The 20,374-nt window shown below is 38.8% G+C and overlaps 9 protein-coding genes across 9 annotated transcripts; 3 read left to right on the forward strand and 6 right to left on the reverse strand.

Annotated features, from left to right (window-relative positions):
• Positions 1-345: 345 nt before the first annotated feature.
• GCK72_001069 (uncharacterized protein) lies at positions 346-641 on the forward strand (the record flags this gene model as incomplete). Its single annotated transcript, XM_003111339.1, has 2 exons — positions 346-439; positions 532-641. The coding sequence occupies 2 exons, from the start codon at positions 346-348 to the stop codon at positions 639-641; spliced, it is 204 nt and encodes a 67-aa protein (XP_003111387.1).
• A 2,000-nt stretch (positions 642-2,641) lies between these two features.
• Positions 2,642-3,920, reverse strand: GCK72_001070 (uncharacterized protein; the record flags this gene model as incomplete). Its single annotated transcript, XM_003111331.2, has 5 exons — positions 2,642-2,786; positions 2,834-2,970; positions 3,111-3,623; positions 3,688-3,799; positions 3,853-3,920. The coding sequence occupies 5 exons, from the start codon at positions 3,918-3,920 to the stop codon at positions 2,642-2,644; spliced, it is 975 nt and encodes a 324-aa protein (XP_003111379.2).
• Positions 3,921-4,434: 514 nt separating this feature from the next.
• Positions 4,435-7,983, reverse strand: GCK72_001071 (uncharacterized protein; the record flags this gene model as incomplete). The annotated part of the gene is made up of 8 exons (XM_003111091.2): positions 4,435-4,686; positions 6,384-6,455; positions 6,505-6,582; positions 6,714-6,929; positions 7,169-7,365; positions 7,417-7,573; positions 7,618-7,711; positions 7,925-7,983. 8 exons carry the CDS (start codon positions 7,981-7,983, stop codon positions 4,435-4,437), a joined length of 1,125 nt encoding a protein of 374 aa, XP_003111139.2.
• A 1,183-nt stretch (positions 7,984-9,166) lies between these two features.
• GCK72_001072 (uncharacterized protein) lies at positions 9,167-10,483 on the reverse strand (the record flags this gene model as incomplete). Its single annotated transcript, XM_003111363.2, has 4 exons — positions 9,167-9,283; positions 9,417-9,665; positions 9,712-10,259; positions 10,357-10,483. The coding sequence occupies 4 exons, from the start codon at positions 10,481-10,483 to the stop codon at positions 9,167-9,169; spliced, it is 1,041 nt and encodes a 346-aa protein (XP_003111411.2).
• A 383-nt stretch (positions 10,484-10,866) lies between these two features.
• GCK72_001073 (uncharacterized protein) lies at positions 10,867-11,830 on the reverse strand (the record flags this gene model as incomplete). The annotated part of the gene is made up of 4 exons (XM_003111430.2): positions 10,867-11,175; positions 11,222-11,338; positions 11,385-11,689; positions 11,734-11,830. 4 exons carry the CDS (start codon positions 11,828-11,830, stop codon positions 10,867-10,869), a joined length of 828 nt encoding a protein of 275 aa, XP_003111478.1.
• A 740-nt stretch (positions 11,831-12,570) lies between these two features.
• Positions 12,571-13,445, forward strand: GCK72_001074 (uncharacterized protein; the record flags this gene model as incomplete). Its single annotated transcript, XM_003111154.1, has 3 exons — positions 12,571-12,735; positions 12,966-13,121; positions 13,329-13,445. 3 exons carry the CDS (start codon positions 12,571-12,573, stop codon positions 13,443-13,445), a joined length of 438 nt encoding a protein of 145 aa, XP_003111202.1.
• Positions 13,446-13,589: 144 nt separating this feature from the next.
• GCK72_001075 (uncharacterized protein) lies at positions 13,590-14,016 on the reverse strand (the record flags this gene model as incomplete). Its single annotated transcript, XM_053722828.1, has 2 exons — positions 13,590-13,833; positions 13,877-14,016. The coding sequence occupies 2 exons, from the start codon at positions 14,014-14,016 to the stop codon at positions 13,590-13,592; spliced, it is 384 nt and encodes a 127-aa protein (XP_053591473.1).
• GCK72_001076 (uncharacterized protein) lies at positions 13,656-14,038 on the forward strand (the record flags this gene model as incomplete). The annotated part of the gene is made up of 2 exons (XM_003111431.1): positions 13,656-13,826; positions 13,874-14,038. 2 exons carry the CDS (start codon positions 13,656-13,658, stop codon positions 14,036-14,038), a joined length of 336 nt encoding a protein of 111 aa, XP_003111479.1.
• Positions 14,039-14,127: 89 nt separating this feature from the next.
• On the reverse strand, positions 14,128-17,370 carry GCK72_001077 (uncharacterized protein; the record flags this gene model as incomplete). Its single annotated transcript, XM_053722829.1, has 9 exons — positions 14,128-14,305; positions 14,360-14,676; positions 14,728-14,823; positions 14,873-14,926; positions 15,491-15,598; positions 16,370-16,432; positions 16,510-16,646; positions 16,856-16,926; positions 17,306-17,370. 9 exons carry the CDS (start codon positions 17,368-17,370, stop codon positions 14,128-14,130), a joined length of 1,089 nt encoding a protein of 362 aa, XP_053591474.1.
• Positions 17,371-20,374: the final 3,004 nt, after the last annotated feature.

Raw genomic sequence — 20,374 nt, forward strand, 5'->3', positions numbered from 1 at the left:
CTGAAATTCTTTAATGTTTTATTTATTTTCATGGAAATTTGGACAGAAATCACACGGGGTCGTGTGTTTGGATGCTGATTGGAACTCTACACCTTCAGTTTTTCTATTTTTCCTTAAAATTTCCTAAACGTGAGAATTCGAAATGATTCAACTCGGTAGAGAAATTATTGAATTAATTTGGATGAAGTTGTTATCGATTTTTGATTAATACGCACTGAAAATAATATTTTTAAATCAATTTCACCCGATTGTTTGCTCTTCAGAGTAGTCATTTTCATTCAATCGCATTTCCTCTTCCATCCATTTTGTCTGATTTTTAATAATTTTTTAGCAGAATCACAAAAAATGATCATCCCAATCAGATGCTTCACCTGCGGAAAGGTTATCGGTGACAAGTGGGAGACCTATCTCGGATTCTTGCAGTCAGAATACAGTGAAGGTAAAAAGTTAACGTTAAAAAATTGGAAAGTGTAGCTTTCGATGGAAAATTCTTCATTTTTCTTTGTATTGACGCAAAAAAAACAATTTTAGGAGACGCGCTCGATGCTCTCGGTCTCCGCCGTTACTGCTGCCGAAGAATGCTCCTGGCTCACGTGGATCTCATCGAGAAACTTCTCAATTATCATCCGCTGGAAAAGTGAGTTTACATTTTTTGACTCCAAGGTTTGTGGACTTTCAAAAGTTGTGATGAAACCCCTTTTCAACTCTCCTCTGCCCAAAAGTTAATTACTTTCTTTTCTTTCAGATAAATTGTCGACTCGCCGCATTCCAGAAGCACCTTCATGCTTCGTTTGTTATTTTTCTGTTATGTTGTGTCTGAATCTCATTTTCTTCGTCTTCTCCGTTTTTACCCTTTTTCTCTAATTTTTCACCTCAATTGACATTATTTTTGTGGAATAAATACCTGTGTTTCACTTCTTCGTATTTTTAATTTTCCAAATGTATCGAAAAGAGTTTTATTGGCTCATTTGATATTTGCACTCTCACTTGATGCTGTTCTATGTCTTTTTTGTTCAGACTCATGCTCTTATCGATTTATTTAGTCACGTACATTCAGCCTTAACCTATGCAAACGCGCTCTGTTGAGAAAAATCGCTTACCTAAACTTTTTTGTTTAAACTGAAAAACTTTGTCAAGAAATAGTTTTAAGGAGAAATATAATCGAAAAAGGCCAATTTTTTGACAAAACAAAAAATATCAAAAAATTGAAATTTAGGCGTCAAATAATATTACCAAAATGTAGTCTCAACAAAGCGCGTTTGCATAGGTTAAGGCTGAATGTACGTGTTTAGTTTGTTTGATTTATTCGATCATGCGTTTCGTTTTCTATTTCAGATCTTTAGGCTTGATTGTCAATTGAAATCAGCGGTTTTCGCTCTTTTTAATTTGCATGATCATTCAGTTGCGAAGGACTGTAAAAACTTAGCCCGATTACTGCAAAGAAAGAGCTAAATAGTGAAACATTTTCCTAGGCTCACTTAATTGGATTCCCGCCAAAGCTAGCGGCGTATTTCACGTGCCTAGCGCTTCTAAGAACCTTCCGGACTTTCAAAAATGGTTTTTAATCACTATTCAGTGGTTATGAGATACAATATGTGCTCAACTAGCTGTGACCCGGGTTATCAAAATTGTTTGCCACGTTAATCAATATCTCTCGAATCCACGCCTCAATCGTATTTAATCCACATAATGTTCCACGTGTCTACTTTCTGTGGTCAACCGGCCTGTGTCCCGATGTCTGTCGCCTCTTCAATCTTCTCTCTATTTCTCATATTTTTTCTTATTCTCGCCCCTTTTCTCAGCCAGCAGCCGGTATTTCTCGATGTTGAGACAAGAAAAATAGGCTTCTTGCTATCTTACTTTTTCCCGTTTATCGAAACCATTTCCCATAATATCTATATTATTTTCAGACAACTTCTGTATACGGTGCAACTAGCACTTCCATTGACGGCTCGTTCGGTCGATCCCGAGAACCAGATTGTTCGATTCGTATTGTGATTTAATCCGATCCTTCATCACTTTCCCTGACTACAAAAATGACTCGTAAGGAATTTTTGACATGAATAGACTTGGTTTCACAAAATAAGTTGATGCCACTCTTGACGCATGTTATACGAATTAAATATTTAAGTTTTTCTAATGCTTCGTATTAAATAATATATTTCAGGTGGAAATCAAAGAGACTTGGCTCGCGAAAAGAACCAAAAGAAGCTAGCTGAAATGAAGAAACGCCAAGGAGCCGCCGGACAAGACGGAAATGCTGTAAGAAACGTGAAAAGTAAACACTTTTTTCAAATTAATATTTTCAGGGTCTCTCAATGGACAACCGAATGAATCGTGACGCTGACATCATGCGTATCAAACAAGAAAAGGCTGCAGCGAAAAAGGCTGAAGATGCTGCAGCTGCAGCGGCGAACGCCAAGAAAGTTGCTAAAGTAGACCCACTGAAGATGTGAACAACAGAACTTTTTTGTGAGAAAGAGACGCCCCACACCATCATTTCTATCCATTGAACCCCCAACACCTCATTTTTTCTTCCTGTAAAATCCCAATTGATTTATAAGTTATGGGTTCCGTATTTATCGAATAAATTGTTCTCTTTCCATGTATTGGAAGAAAACGTTAAAAAATAGAGATATCTTCAGAATGTGCAGGGCCACAATATATGTACATGGTCCTTCGACTTCTTAGGTTCCAGAGACACTTGAAATAATGTATTGCTACATCGGCAAATCCTCGTATCCTGGACTCCATGCTTATTCTCAAATCCACCCAAGATTTTATATCTGAAAAGAAAATTATATATCAAGGCATTTTGGAGCGAATATCTTACATGTTATCTTCTGGAAATCTTCCTTCAATCTTTTGGAATTTCAATCCGTTTGGAAATAATTCAACTGGATCAAAATCTTCCGGGAAATTGGAGGAAAATATAAGTTCATCGTCACGACGACCGTTTTTCAGGTGATTCTGGAAATTTTAAGATTTCAGTGTTATAGCCAGGATGATTCGGCAGAAAGCGCGACATTTTCTCGTTTAGCGACCAGAAATCTAAATTTTGTTGGTTCCAACCACAGTAGAGTCGGAATTCTTTCTTTCTCTTTACTCACCTCCAATGCCTTTTTGATTCCATTCAGTGTAATTTCCAATGAGGAAATCGTTATGCCAGTAGCCGTCAATCTCTCTAAATGTTCATCCGTCAAATCAGCAGCTTCACTCAAATGAAGTCTTTCAGAAACCTCCAATACAGCTGGAACTTCTGAAACTCCTTCCAAAGTCCAGTTGCAAACCATGAGTTCTTTCAGTTGAGAATCTATTTTCGTCAACCAATTGATGACATAACCAGCAGGAGTTCCAGGAGATAAGAGAATGAAAGAGGAAACTTTGATTTTCCAATGGTCGAGAGGTTCAATGGGAACATGTTTGATGAGCAGTATGTCTGCTTCTAGCGTTCCGTTATTCAAAAATCGATCAACATATCTTTGGAATAGATCAAATCGATTTTCAGCTTTAGTCTCTGCAATTTCACTCAATTCCTCGTTCCATGCTCTCTCAATTCTTGTTTTATCATGTTTCCCGATGAAACAAATTGTGAAAGATTCAATGTCTAGGCGGATGTGCGACTGAAAATTTGAGAATGTGCGGTAGAGCGCAGTTTCCCCGCGCGGTCCGGTAGAGCGAAGTTACCTTCTCCGGATCCATTCTACTTGAAATTTCAGAAATTTTCATTCTAGATGGAACATAATGAATTGAGTCTACGAGCGCTAAGTCATTTTTGGAACAAGTACGAAGATTGCATCTGAAAGTGTTTAAGTTTTTGAATATTTGTAGAACATGAGACCACTTAAATACCTCGCTTCATAATCCAAAAAATGAAGAATTAGTTCTTTTTTAGGGAAATTAGACCAAGTGAGAGTCATTTCTTCCAGAAATAAAAAGTTAAAGTGAGCATTTTATTATCGAATGAGATGGTTTTGTGTGTGGCGTTAAATGACGAGGGGGGACCGGAAGAAAATTAAATTTCAACATTTCAATGATAACATTATTTTTGGGTGAAAATATGAGTTTTGTGGGGAACTATCACCGGAAGTTGAAAAGGATTTCGAAATTTTCTGCTCCAGACTTATCGTTGCCATTTTTTTTTAATTGAAAACTTGAAAAAGGTTCAGTTTTATTCTTTTGAAAAGAGGACAGAAAAAGGTACTAGTATGAAAAATATGTACATACATGAAATCAAATAAGGTGGAAACTTTTGGGAGTGGCAAGTAAAAATAGGGGGAAAAGTTGACTGGAATTGTTAGAGAATTCGACTAGAATTTCAGGAAAGGGTGATTAGAGAATTAGCCGATAAAAAGGGGTGACATTCGTAAAACTTTGGAGAGAAAGAAAATGAAATAGAAGGTCTTATCTAAAAGAAGCAAGCCGAGAGATGATTTATTCTTCGACTTTGATCAAGTTCATTGCTTTTGCTACATCAGCTTCCTTCTTTTCCTTCTTTCTGTTTCTTGTCTCATACTCCAGACGATGGTTAATGATTCGATCGATGATGAGATCGGTTGTCATGTCACTTCCAGAATCAACCTCATGATAGATTCCACGTCGTTTTGCTTCAGCGAATGGATCAATTGAAGTGAGTGGACAATTAACGATGGAAGATTCACGGTCACGGAATCCATTGACGACGGCCTAAAATTCATAGATTGTACGATGTTTCAATATCTCCTAGTACTTCGTCGAACAACTAATTCCTTTATTTTCATTGATTAACAGGGACATTCGCCCTGATTTTCTCAAAATTTCATAATTTAAAGGTGGCTCAGACGTCCAAGGAAGTTTAACCTTCATGTGGATCAGCAGAAATTGCGTGTGGGAATATCTCGATCATCGCCAGCCTATGAATCCAAGACTATTAGCAGCGTCAAGGAGGCTTGAAGAGAGCGAACTACATTGCCGACCTGTAGAAATGCAGCGGCCGACATTTCACGGGTTCCGCCGTCCACTATCTTTAGCGTGTGACTCTCCGCGTACTGCATAATCTCTCGCGGTTAGAGAAAAACTGGGGAGGGTGCAGAAGGGAGAGAAGTTCAAAGTACACCTTTTTCTAACATTTTCAGGACTTGATACCCTTACAATTAGTGGACATTCAGAGAAGCGCTATCAGAGAATAGAATATCACTATTCAGTACTTCTAACAAGGGAACTCCTTTCAGAAACTGTTTGAGAATTTGCTGAAAATTGGTTCATAGGTAGTTTCGACCATTCTGAATACGATGACAACAAAAGCTAGTGCCCCTTCCTGCTCCGGAGCTCAAAAAACGAGCTCGAAACTTGCTCCGCCCGATTTCGCACTCTTGTCACTCCCTTCTGGGCAGTATTTTTCCGTGGCTTCGGTGGCCAAGTGGTAGTGGGCGGCGCGGCAGTTGGAGAGTCCGGGGTTCGACTCTCTCTCCCGATAATGTTTTTTTGTTTTTTGTATTTCTCGATTTCGGAAGACGGGGGATCAAAACTGTGTGTCTGAAATAGGTTTCTTGAGCTTTTCCAGTTCTTACAGACCTTTTACAACATTTTGAGAAAAACAATTTTTTCAAGAAAAGTAACTTTTCTGTGTCCACTTCGATGGTGAGATGGCAGTCAGAATTTTTCTTTGAAAAACTGATTCGAAATAGCATGGAATCTATGAAATACGTTATACCGATATAGAGAAATGTTTTTTTTTGAAAATTGAGTCCGTAGACATCGGTTGATACTCTGCTTGAAGCAACTAGGACACAGAAAAGTTACTTTTCCATTTTCAAAAAAAAACATTTCTCTATATCGGTATAACGTATTTCATAGATTCCATGCTATTTCGAATCAGTTTTTCAAAGAAAAATTCTGACTGCCATCTCACCATCGAAGTGGACACAGAAAAGTTACTTTTCTTGAAAAAATTGTTTTTCTCAAAATGTTGTAAAAGGTCTGTAAGAACTGGAAAAGCTCAAGAAACCTATTTCAGACACACAGTTTTGATCCCCCGTCTTCCGAAATCGAGAAATACAAAAAACAAAAAAACATTATCGGGAGAGAGAGTCGAACCCCGGACTCTCCAACTGCCGCGCCGCCCACTACCACTTGGCCACCGAAGCCACGGAAAAATACTGCCCAGAAGGGAGTGACAAGAGTGCGAAATCGGGCGGAGCAAGTTTCGAGCTCGTTTTTTGAGCTCCGGAGCAGGAAGGGGCACTAGCTTTTGTTGTCATCGTATTCAGAATGGTCGAAACTACCTATGAACCAATTTTCAGCAAATTCTCAAACAGTTTCTGAAAGGAGTTCCCTTGTAAGAAATATAAATAAACAAATCGTCCTCTCTTTTATCCTATTTTTGTTTTGGTATTCTTTCGTACCTTCACATTAAACTGGTCCAAGACGTCTGGAGTGATTTCATATGGTGCTCCAAATACAACTTCGTTAACCGGCTGAAAAAAAACTAGTTAATAAACCTAATGAGAACTACAAACTACGAACCTTATAAGCGAGTACTGACAGAACTCGTTCATGAATTGACATAATTGGATGATTGCTTCCTTTGTACTGATTGACAGTCTGAAAAATGACAGTTGTATTTTGAGAGGAAACGTTAATAGATATTACTCGAGTATAGTCTGAAACTAATTCGGGCTACACTTGAATACAGGTCGACTAAAAATATATATGAGAACTTCAAATAGACTTACTTGATCCGATAGAATTCCAACTATCAAGTAGTCTCCGAACTCTTTGGCTTTTTCAAGGAAAGCCAGATGTCCAATATGGAACAAATCGAAAGATCCAGTCACATAGACTACTTTATCTGTCGGTTTTGGTGGTCGCCCCTCGGCGAATTCAAGAATAGTAGTAGTTGTCGGAATGAAACGAGAGACACGTGTCCATGGAGACATCGCAACATTGTCCTGCAAAACGAAGGGGTTTGAAACGCGTCGCAAGCGCGACAGTAGAGCCCGACACAATGGATAGAAGTACCCCGTCTTCATCAAAACCTGAAATCTCATACAAAAAAGCAGTGAACCCAAAAAGCGCAAAATTTACTAGCGAATCGCTCGCTAATTAATCGCTTACCGTAGCGCAATCCAATATAGTCTAAAATCACACAACATCAATAGAGAATGTCCAGAATTTTGGAAGGACTTACAGTACTCAATGAGCGTGCTCTCTCCACGTGCTGCTCGATGTGCTCGTCTTGAGTATGGTGGTTTTTGGTGAGAAGAAGCATTCGGCCAACTAAATCAGTGGTTGAGACACCACAAGTTCTCTTGCATTCGCGGTATCTTGCATTATCCTTCACTTCTTGATACGTGTCTTTTCCATCAGCAGTGAGAGTGATATCGTCTGTAATAAGTGGAAATTGATGGATAAAAAGGCAATTCAGTAAAGATCTACCTCCATGAATGCAAAAATCGCATTGATACTTGTCGAGCGTCTCGACAGTTGTTACATAAGGAGCATTCTCAACCACTTCATCAACCCATTTTATACCGGCAACCATTCGATATCTCTCCTGCTCATTGAACACTGGCGGTCCTTTGTGGAGACGAATCTGGGAATAAATTGTTGAAATTCTGAGTAATTTTATGATCGTACCTCCTCGTCATTATGTACTCCAACAATCAGCTTCTGTCCGAATTGTTTGGCTTGTCTCAATTGGTTTGCATGTCCGAAATGAACCATGTCGTAGCTGGAAACATAATAATGAGAACGGTGAAGTATGAAATGTGTCAAATAATCTTAGTTTCATTACTGTCTGCTGAATTTTAAGATTCTGGCATTATGAACTTTATGGTACTGGAGATCTTCTGAAATTTCTTGAATTGAAAACAGTTGTTTTAATCCCCTCTGTGGTTAAAGGAGATTTTAGTGAAAATTCTATGATTTTCCGCCAAAACCGTACCATCCATCAGCCCATACTCGATTTCCTTTCGGTAGTCCGTCTGGTGCATTTCCACTCATTTTTTGTACTGAAAAACAGAAAAATTGGGGAAAAACGAAAACTTGGAGCATTTAGAGATAAATTGATTGATTCGTAAAAATCAACTCGAAAATAATACTTAAAAAGTGCGAGAAACATTGTAGCCAATGGTATAACTGACCATCCAACTCCATATCATCCGATTAAAAAAATGCGGAAAAATGTCCATCTTATCAGCTCTTAAATAGAGTGCTCTTTGGCATACACCGGACACACAGACCGCCTGTCACGGAAATTTTTCCTCTCTTGAATATTTTGGAGTTTATGAAAAAACCGGAAAGTTCGAATAGGAAATAATGTGATTTTTGGCTCAAAAAGCGGAAATTCCGTTTTCGAAAATACTTGTGAGAGGAGAATAGTGCCAACTACTAATTTGTCTTCAAAAAGGAAAGACTATGCGTTGTCAGGAGTTTTTGTTTCAGTATCCACGGTCAAAAAAATAAATAAAATGACGCTAAACAAAAAACTAGGCAACAGAAAACAAATCAAGTTTCAGGTGGTTGAGTCACCAGACCTAGCCAGTCAAAAATATCAACAAAATAGTGTATTTCTTCAGTTTTCAACTAATAATCTGAAAACTACGAGAAATTGCGTGGAAACAAAGAACAGAAAACTAACACACAAAGTACACATCATCATCTTCAAGAGACCTCTGGTTGCCACGATGACCAGAAGAACACGTGACGGGGGATGCGCGCGCTCGTTGTTGGCCCCTAGTGGACCTTATCGCTCACACTTTGACCATCAATCTTATCGATCAATTCTATACTCAAATCGGTTTAAATATTGAACACAGAACTGCAGCGTAGAAGTAACTGATCTGCCAATGATGTTGGTTGCGGACAAACCAATTGACTGTTCATTTGTGAACAAATCTCAAAAAATTCAGGACAAAAAAGTGGGCCAGAAAGGTAACGAATATAGTGAAATCCCAATAGAAATGAAGTTTGTGGAGAATTTTAAATGGAAAAGGATAGGAAGACAATAAATAGTAAAAACCAACAACGGGGGATCAGAAAATGGAAGGGACAGAGGAAGAAATGATAGTGCCAAGAAATTGAATAATACTAAACGTCCAGTATGATCAATATTTAAGATTTTGGAGCCCAAAAACTCAAAATTGACGATTGGGTGGAAAAAAGAAAATTGTATTATTATCGATGTCTAATCATCATCCTCATCGCTGTCCTCCTCATCATTTCCAGTCTTCTTTCTGTTGTCTCTACTTGCTTCCTCGGCGTCCACTTGTTGATCCAATCCTTTCGGTGCCATGAGTCCATCCTGTAAGAAAATGTATGAATTCGTGAGACTATTAAACAAGACTATGCAAATACTTATTTTCCGGCTGATTTAAGCAAGCAATACGACGAAAATCATAATTTTTCTACCCAAAGTGTTCAATTTTAAAACATACATCATCCTCGTCTTCCTCCTCATCTTCATCTTCTTCCGAATCCTCCTCCTCCTCATCCCCTTCAGCCTTCTTCTTCTCATCTTCAATATCGGTCACAATTCTTGCTTCCTCCTTGATCGTGAATTTTCCCTTGAATCCTTCGATAGCCTTACGAATTGTCTCCAACACATCATTGACAGCAACAAGTCCACCTTCTCGGTCCAAAGTTTGGGTGGTAACGACGAAGTGTGGGGCGGCGATGAGGTTGATCTGAAAATTGCAACGTTTATTTCAGTGACAACTTATCCACCCTTACCTTGATTGGGAAAGTCTCTGTAGAGCAATTCTTTCCAGTGATCAAAGCTGACTTAACCGCGTCGATTCCCTCGTAATCGAAGCAGGACACCTCGATATCAGCACGAATTTTGACGGATTGTGGAGTCAATTTCTTTCTGATATCTTCCAAAAGCTTTTCCTTGGCTTCTGGAGTAATATCGCACTCATCAAGAACTGTTGGATCAGAGATGGCCTTCTTGAATGCATCATACGATGCGGCTTTTCGTTTTTCTTTTCTATCAAAATGCCATGCGGTTTTCTGATACAAATTCTCGAGTTCCTCATCAGTGGTGTATCCGAGTTGTTCAGCAACGTGTCTCAAAATGCTGTTGACCATTTTGGCGTTGGCATATCGCTCATTACATTGGTTCATATCCTTCTGATAGACACGACGTTTCGAGAGATCAATGTATCCCTTTTCCTTGTCGACACGAATAACGACGACGCATTCACTACGGCCAACTCGAATCAACTTGTTGACTGAACGGATACGACGACGGGAGAGCTCAGAGAGCAAGATCATACCCTCTGAAATATTGTTTGTTTTTAATCTATTACTGGTTCTGTTGCTATTTTTCAAATTTTATTCAAGTACTGTAAGAAGGATCTAACATTTCAGAATTACCTTTATCATTGTACTCAGAAAGCCGAACGTAGGCTCCCATATCGGCGATCATCTTAACGTTGGCGATAACGGTTTCTTCCACATCAGGGAATTGATTTTCGTAGTAACGGCATTTCATCAACGCCATCTGAATAAGAAAAATTGAATTCGATAACTTCACACAAGACAAATTTTGCAAAATAATAGAGAATGGAGAAAACCGTTAACGTTTAAAACCCATCAAAAAATCTCCCGAAAATCGCGAACAATTTATTAAATAGACGAAGAACCAACAAAAAACAAAGAGAATTACTATAATGTCTACGAGAAATAAAAAGAGATTTGGGGAAGCCTAAACTAAACAAAACAATGCTAAAACAAAAAGAGTATGAGATTTCGAATAAGAGTTCAACAGAAGAGTGCATATCTCTCGAAAAAAGTAAAGTAAAGGCGGAAGAAAACGAAAAACGGCATATATGTGAATAAAAGGAATTCGTCTGCAACACACGTAACTGTTATATCATTTGACATTTAGGATTGAAGGTTGAGAAGGGTTTGTTGGTTTCCTGGAAGATAAGTGACATTCTTGTTCTTAGCCATACGCTCAGCAATCTCTTCGGCGGCTTCGATCTTTCTCAATTCGATAAGTCCGTCTCCGACACTGGAGAATGCCTTGGCAAGAAGTTTAGCAGCTTGGGCGTCTCCTTCAGCTGTGGTAACAGCAGCGATCTTCATTTGTTCGGCCTTCTCGACAAGGTATCTGGCTTTTTCTGCTTCTTGTTGAGCGACTTGCTTCATTTCGACGGCCTCAGTGAATTCACGGCCGAAGTTCAAATGAGTCTGCAAAGAAATACGTTTTGTCTTGAAAAATGAACAAGTTACATACGATGGAGATATCGTCAAGAAGAAGTCCGAATTGAGCGGCACGCTCGCGAAGTGCAACGGAAGCTCTCTGGGAAACTACCTCACGTTGAGTGATCATCTCGTGAGCATCAAATTGAGCCTAAAGTATTTTAAAATCTTTTTGAAAACTGTATAGTATTTCATACCACAACAGCCTTCAAAACTTCATTTGTGATGGATGGAAGGACTCTTTCGGCGTAGTCCATACCAATGGTGAGGTAGATGTTTGGAAGCTTGTCAGGACTTGGTCGGTGAAGAATACGAAGAGTGATATTAACGTTTTGAAGATCTTTACTTCCTGTGATAGTTGAAACCACTCTTGGTGTTGACCGAATGTCAAATATAATTGGTTTCTGTACCCATGGAATAAGGAAGTGTGTTCCCTCTCCGACGATCTCGTTTTTCACTCCAGTGAATCGGTCGAAGATGACTGCTCGTTGACCTCCATCAACTGAAACCCACTGTTCATTTGTTTGAAAGAATCCGTGAAATTACCGTTGTACAAAGCAGTCTGTGCAATACCTCCAGCGATCGACAAACCTACTCCAATAGTTCCCAAGCGACCCAAAAGCTTCTGTGCAGACGCGGCCATTCTGTAGTTTGAAAATATTGAATATATAAAGCGACTGAGAACAAAATATACGATAAAGAAGAGAAAATGATGCAAACACTCCGAACACCTAATTCTTGCGAAATATCAGAAATTGTAGTACTTTTCTCAAAAAAACAAACATTGAAGATAATGAAGTCATAACTTTTTTCATTATTCCAGGAAATCCTACTGTACACTCTTTCTAAAAACAAGTTCATTCAACTTTTCATATTCTGGCTCAATTTCAAGAAGAAATCGATAATTTATCAACTAGTCGCGAACTTTTTCGAATTAAATCATTAGTTATGATAAATTTGAATTTATTTTGGTAATATTTTTTCAGAATTTCTTTAATCTCACTGAAAAATCAATTTCAAAATGATGAAAATTTTGCGCAAAAAATAACTTGTTAAAGGGACACAGCATTTCTCCGGCGGGTCTCGCCGCGACCAGCGCACAAGCGCAACAAATGCAACCGTAGGCATCGTTTTAGGACATCTACCGATGAATTTTGTTTCGATTTTAGGATTTCTTTTCGTTCTCTCTGTTTTCACCAGTTCTTTTATGTGAAAATCATGAATTACTTAAAAATAATCAAGATACCAAAAAAGATTGTTGATTTTCATTGTAATTTAGCTGCATAAATTCGATTTTCAATTATTGGCCTAAAATTTTGCCTTTATTTTTTTCCGTCACATTTTAAAACTTTTTCATAATTCAATTATCACAATTTTCAGGGTATGGCTCACGCGCAGAGAAAGACCAGAAAGCTCCGTGGTCACGTCTCGCACGGACACGGACGTATTGGAAAGCACAGGAAGCATCCTGGAGGTCGCGGTAACGCTGGAGGTCAACATCACCACCGCATCAACCGTGACAAGTATCACCCTGGATACTTCGGAAAGGTATTTTTTAGGTACATTTTTCAAATTCGTTGGTAAAAATTTGCTCCTATCTTGGCGCTTTCATTGGTGAATATGGCTGTGTATGTTATAGGAGCAAAAGTAGTGCCTGCGGGCTTTCGGATCTCCTTCGGTGTTGGTCTTGAATTTCGACCAATGTCATCCTCTGGGTTCGAGACAATCAAATATTTAAAAAATTATCTATATAAAATGATTAAATCTGTTTTTTTCAGGTTGGAATGAGAGTCTTCCACCTTAACAAGAACCACCACTACTGCCCAACCGTCAACGTCGAGCGCTTGTGGTCTCTTGTCCCACAGGAGGTCAGAGAGAAGGCCACCGGAGGCAAGGCCCCAGTCATTGACTGCACCAAGCTTGGATACTTCAAGGTTAGTTAGAAACCCAATATCCCATCACCTCTCGTCTTGGCGCTTCCACTGGTGAATGTGGTTGTGTATGTTACGAGAGGAAAAGTAGTGCCTCGCGGCTTTCGGATCTCCTTCGGTGTTGGTCTTGAATTTCGACCAATGTCATCCTCTGGGTTCGAGACACTTATATCAATACTTTAGTATTCGAATATAGTCGTTATTTTTCAGGTTCTCGGAAAAGGACTCCTTCCAGAGACTCCACTTATCGTCAAGGCCCGATTCTTCTCCCACGAAGCTGAGCAAAAGATCAAGAAGGCCGGAGGAGCCTGTGTTTTGGTGGCTTAAGCCATGTTGTTACCTTGTATTAAAAACAAAGTTTCAAGTTATATTGTGTTCTGTTCTCTGTTCTTATTTTCCATGGTTCACCCCCATGCCTTATATCTGCACTTTGGTATTCTCTTGTCACTTCGTGACATCTAATCTCAATTTTCAGCGTTCTCTCAGACGTTTGTTCTCTTTGGAGCTAAGGCAAACCCCGCAACTTACGTGTGAAGAATGGCTTCTAACCAGGAACTGGCTTGCGTTTACGCTGCTCTCATCCTTCAAGATGACGAGGTCGCCATCACCGGCGAGAAGATCTCCACCCTTCTCAAGGCCGCCAACGTCGAGTTCGAGCCATACTGGCCAGGACTTTTCGCCAAGGCCCTCGAGGGAGTCGATGTCAAGGTATAAACTGATTGCGTTAGAATCTATGTTGAACAAACGTTTTACAGAACCTCATCACTTCCGTCTCATCCGGAGCCGGATCTGGACCAGCTCCAGCCGCCGCCGCTGCTGCCCCAGCTGCTGGAGGAGCCGCACCAGCTGCCGAGACCAAGAAGAAGGAAGAGCCAAAGGAGGAGTCCGACGACGACATGGGATTCGGTCTTTTCGACTAAATATCTTGTTATTTGTTGTCAATAAATTTGTTAACAACCCAAAGCAAGTATTTATTTTGAAAGTGAAGGAGTCATGATAAAGAAATAGATCATTTTGGCACTACTCGGTTGCTGAGAGAGTTCTGTATCCTTTGTATTCGGCTGTATCGTCTGCCAGGAGTCTTAGGAGGTAGAAAGTAGTTGTCCCTCATTATGTTCTCCGGCTCTTCAATTTTGACCATATCTTTAGATTCGGGCGTAACAGGCTTCGTGCTAGTTTGAGATATTCTGCAAAAACTGAAACACTCGGTGCGAATTCACTTGTAGAAACAGATAACTTACTTGACAGGATCGCGTGGAGTGCACTCTTCTGGCGAACTTTGAATGATATCGGAAGGAATAGTTGAACTAGCGAGTGATAATGGAGGACTTTCGATGTGAACAGATGCAGACTTCGGATCAGATGGAGGATCGGGAGGAATCGGAGGGGGTGCGGGGGTATTTCTCAGCTCCAAACCAGCCACATCAGCTTTGAGAGCATCGTGTTCATTCTTCATTTGCATCAATCTTCGTTGCTCTTTTGCTTCGTCTTGCCGAATTCTCAACGCCAGCTCTGCAGCTTTGACGCCTTCTGACAATTCCACGTAGTGCTCTGATATCTAGAAAAACTAGTATTGAAAGAAAATTACTGTCGTAAAACTGGTTCGTACCACATCAATGAACCTTCCGAATGCTTCCTGATATTCATTTTTATCCTTTTTCGCTCTTGAAGAGACTGTCAAGGTGGCATTTTTTATGTTGTCCAGCTGAAAAAATGAAATGTACGGAAAATGGATAAATGCTGCGAGTACTTACATATCCATTATACTTGTTGAAATGAGAAAACATGACGATTTTATGTTGTCCCGCCTGGATATTAGTCTGTGAGAAAATTCAAATGAAGGGGACGAATAGAAGGGGTAAGAATAGAGGATGTTCAGACAGCAACCGAAATTTGGAATTCCAGGCTTCAGAGTTTCGAAATTCGAACCTTTTCAATCATAATGAGCATTCAAAATGTATTGGCTCAAGTTCTTTGTAGAAATAAATTATTTAAAAATCATCAATATAATCAAAATATTCAATCAAAAACTCATCAATTCTTCTTGAGATTTGAATTTTACCCATCTGGAGTTCGGTGTCCAGAAAAGAAAAGAACTGGAATTCCATTAAAGTTTGGTATGTACTTCTCTCTTGAAATTTTGATATTTCAGTGAACAACAGTACTCCAGGAACCGTTTGTACTGAAAAGTGCCATAAAGGCAAAGATTACGTTTATCCACAGAGACACCTTTTTTGACCAGAAATCCGGCGATTTTTTGTGAATCTGATGGCATGCAATTGGATTGGACTACCGTAGTGCACAATACCAAAGGTAAAAGACACAAATTCCAGAAAATACCAAACAATCTACGCTAATCTCTAGAAACTCACCTCATTTGATATTTCCACGTCATCGAATTCTCGATTATTCTGATTATTCAGAAGCAAAAATATCGGTTTCTTTTGGACATGTGGATGGGATTTCACTGCGTTGAACGCCTGAAAATCGGATGATTTTTCTGTGTATCCGGATCAGGCTCGTTCGAAACCGGAAATCGGAATTTCCGATTTTCCGACTTTTTTCGGAAAATTTTCCGATTTTTCTTTTCGGAAAATTTTTCGGAAAATAGTCGGAAAATCTGTTTTTTTGAGGTACTGTAAAAAAGCAAGATATTCGATTGTGGGTTTTGGCGATCAGAATAGCGGACCTCACAATTAATTTGTTGTTTTTCTTGCTTACCCTCGATAAAATCATTGATATTTTAATTATATTTCTTGATTTAGGGGCCGAATAAGTCGTTTTTGTATTTTCCGGTTTTTTTCCGAAAAAAATTGTCGTTTCCGATTTTCCGAAAGAAATTTTCCGAACAAGCCTGGTCCGGATGCCCGATTTTCTATATTTTTCTCAACTTTTGATCAATCTGGTTTCAATGAATTCTGACTTTTTTTCAAATTTCAAACTCGTGTTTTTCCCCCTCAACTCCTCCTCAAAATCAGGCGCTTTTTGTTTTTGTACACTTCTTAATAACGAGTTTCTATTCTCGAAGAATGACAACAATATCTATTTCAGATTTTCCGTCAGAGATCACTAGGGACTTGCACTACAGTAATCAGATGATGGAGCTCGGTCAAAACTCTTTTAGAATAAAAAATTTTCAGATATTTCGTAAGCTTCTGATTTCTTGATACTCATCGGATATTCAAATGAACTCTTCATAAATATTGTATTCATCTGATATTTCGAAATTGTTTTTTCCTCTTCCCACTCACCTCAATTGACTCCAAAAATGCCTCATCCGTTGAATAGTCGATGACATATATGATTCCATGAACCTGAAAGTTTCAATTTGGATTAGAAGTGATGAATTTCTAGGCCACTTAAATGACTTCACTACCTAATTCCAACCTACCTCTGCATAATAATTATTCCAGATTCCACGTATACCCTTATCCCCTCCAACATCATAAATTGTCAAATGAAACAGATCGTCATACTCCATTTTGACTGTGGAGAACCCGTTTGTTCGGAGCAAGTCACGTGGATCTTCTGAAACAATTAAGAATTCGAATTTTGAATGTTTCAAATGTGCTCTATCGGTATTAAGCGATATGACTTTCTGATTTGAAAAAGAGCAAATACGTTCCTATTTTTTAAGCCTTGGAGCACATTTTCTGGGAATGAAAATTTGGATTTTCGAACGCTGCAAACACGCTCTATAGAAAATCTCACAATAAATAGCATATCAATTGACTTACCGCCTTTGAGAACCTTCAGGAAAGTCGTCTTTCCAGCACCACCTATACCAAAACATCCCAGTTTTATTTCCCTGAAAATGAAAATTGAAAGGTTCTTTACAGAGAGAATGGGTCTCAACACGAGAAGTCAGCTAAAGTAACAGTAAGTAATCATCGAATAGTAATCGACCAATTTCAGTGCAAAAAATACGACTTTTGAGCTGTCCATTTAAAATGACTATAACTCTTTAGGGAGTACTCGTACAGAAAAGATGTCAACTACAAAAATAGAGATCTTCTTTTGATCTGCTTGATGCATAAAACATTTACTTTGGGGGAAATTTTTTTTTACTATGACACACTCTCAAAGTTGGACATTTTCCACTGAAAAAGAAAAGGTGTCTGTCTGTGTGTCTGGGAGTCCAGATGTCCACAAATCCTGACTCAGTTATTTCGAAATTTTCTTTTTACCTCCGATGCAATGGTTTCCGATTACAGCAACAGAATATAGTTTCGAACCACGTTTTTTCAGGCATACTGTAGATTTCTTTTCTCGTCGAGACTTGTTATCACATAAATATACAGAAAAATGAGAAGACCAGAGAATAAGAAAGTATTGAGAAGTAAGAGGGGTTCCCGCCTTCTTCTGACGAGTCTGAGCAGTGGAGTTGTCATGGAAACGGAGAGATTTAGAGAAAGAGAGACGAAGAGAGATTGAACTGGAAATGAGAAACGGAGAGAAATTAGAGAGAGAAGAGAGAGAAGAAGAGAACTCTCTTTCTTCTGATTATTTCATACTAGTAATGGGAATAAGGGGGCATAGAGGGAAGCGGGTGAAGCTAATGATATGGTGGTGGTGGTCAGGTGGAAGGAAGAGAAGGAAAGCGGTACCCAGATAATAAGGAGGAGACAAGAGACACAATGGGGTTTGAACCTCTAAATGGAATAGGGGGAAAATAAGATGAAGATATCGAAAATAAACTAGAACATCATTGCTGACGAAAAGAGCTTTTGAAAGGGTCTGGACTTTCCGACACACAGACATTTAGATCTGTATCTAGATAAATAATAATGTTCATTGAATAACGAATCTCTGAATTTCCAGACTCTTTCTTCCGTCGATGTGAAAACTAGATACATTGATAGACCTTTTTTGGACATCCAGACAAAGCAACACACATTATGATTTTCTAAATATGATTTCTCATCAGACCCAAACATGATTTGTGCAAAAATGAACGGTTTCAACTAGCGGTTCATCGTTTATCTCGAAAAAAGTTTTAAAACATCAGACATTTCGCAATTGTTCATTTTTTGTCAATTTACAACATTTTTTACGGAATACCTAACTAAACCATTCACATTCATACTATATCATTATTTTTTCTTCACATAAATCCTTTTAAAAATTTTGGTTTTTTTGGGAATACAACTTCATAATGAATATATTATTTTGTGTTATTGATCAGCAAGCTTGGATTTTTTTTAAAGCTGTTGAGCAGAGTTGCGTGTAATTCCGACTTCCGAATTCCAACTGCCGGTTTAGAAAAAAATCACTTCCGCGCAACTCTGCTATTGAGTCATCCAACTAATCGAAAAACTCACAGACACCGGACATCGATTTCAGATTTGACTACTGAAAATGTCGGGCAGATTGCGGGTCAGCTTCTCATCTCGAAGATCGGGTGCTGACCCTAATCAGAACTAATCGAAATAGAACTGGAATGATTCAGAACCGTCTAAAAGATGGCTAAGTGTTATATTATATCCATTAGGCCTAGTGGTTATTTGATGATTCTGATTCGAGCACAGTTCTCATTGAGGAGCCCTCATTCATCCTATTGTCTCAAACTGAGAAAATCCTTGTGTACAAAACGCATCACCGATACGCCAGATTCATTAATTATAGACTCATCAATCATCATTAGATAACCATCTCTCATTTCATCCCTTAATTTCTACCCATAAAATTCAAATCCCTTCTCCTTCTCTCCCTCTCCGATCTCCTCATGCTCACAGCTTCTCCTCTTCTTCACAGCTTCTCCTCCCCAAAATAAGCTCCGCCCCCTTTTTAAGTGCATCTCTTTTCTTTGTGTTGGTATGGAAGAAGCAGAAGAAGAAGCGGGAGGAGGAGTGTCCTATGTCCTCTTCCTTCCTCTATTGTGTGTGGTATATGAGTATATCCAATATTCTCTTTTCGTTTTGAGATTTTTAAGGGAACCACTTCAAGTTGGAAACAGAGGGAGAGGACTCTAACCATTTCTATTGTTCCCAATCCTTTTCAACTAGAAGGCTCTCTTTGAGTGAGAAATTCATGTTTTAAATAGATGGATTCGATGGTTTTGCAACGAGTCTGAGAGCTCAAAAAACTTTTTAGGAGGGAATACTGTGATGCATTTTTTCTAAAAGTTTCTTACTGTTTTCTTTGAAAACTAGCAAGTTTTGACGTAGAAAAAGTCTAGATCTTCATTTTTGTAGTTGACAACTTTTTTGTACAGATTCTTCCAAGAATGTTATAGATGGTTGGAGCGCCGCGACCTCTGATTTCAGCTATTCAGTTTTTCCATAAACCTCGTTTACCAAAAACTTGTTTTCTCAAAAAAAGTTGTCAACTACAATAATGAAAATGTAGGTTTCATTTATTAGCTCGGCACAGTTCTTACAACTGCGCTACGAAGAAATTCCCTTGAAAAATGTCTCTTTTTCTCCGAGTCTCTCAATTTCGCACATAATTTTCTTCGGTTTCGATAGAGCGCGGTTGTAAGAAGCGTGCCGTGCTAATTTTAGAAAAAAACCAAATGAAGCCACATGTAACACTGGGAGATGCTCCAAAATTGTATCGTTTCTTTACTGAATATCCAAATGCGAATTGAATGAATACTGTATCTAACTAGCGTTTTTTGATCGAATTTCTTTTTTTTGTGATTTTTTAAAGATTCAAGGCATGATCTAGAAAAATCTATCAAAGTCTGACTCAAGAGATTTTTGAATGTCTAGGTCCTGGTCCGGGTAAATCCTAATTTTTTATTTTTGCACGTATTCCCCCTAAAAAATACACTGGTCCCCACCCAGGACCCTCTTTCCCCTTGCACCCCATCAAAACATGAGAATGTGGAAAATTTGATTTCCGGCTGTTTATGGGACTCTGGAAAATGGAAAAGCCAAAACATGAAGGTTCTCTCGAGAATATATACAGTAGAGGAACTATTTTTATCAAGTAAGTACTGATAGCCTTGAAAAAGCAAAGCTTGAAGTCGAAGCCACCTTTTCGATTATTCTATTCATAATTATTCTGTAATCTTCGTCTACTTTTTTGAGGTCATCTCAGCTGGGCTACGTTGTTTTCTGTCCGATTGTTCTCAGGTATTTCTGTGTGTCCAGATGTCCACATATCCATTTTCCTGCCTTCTCGCCCCTCCTCCTCCACCCCATTTCTCTCACTTCTTCACTCCCTAATTTTGTCGATTTACTCATCCATGAATCCGATTTCAATCCATGAATGTTTTTCCAGAACGAAAAGAAGCAGTGATGTATCATTTC

This window comes from Caenorhabditis remanei, chromosome I (genome assembly GCF_010183535.1).
Source record: "Caenorhabditis remanei strain PX506 chromosome I, whole genome shotgun sequence".
In the NCBI taxonomy this organism is placed as follows: Eukaryota; Metazoa; Nematoda; class Chromadorea; order Rhabditida; family Rhabditidae; genus Caenorhabditis; species Caenorhabditis remanei.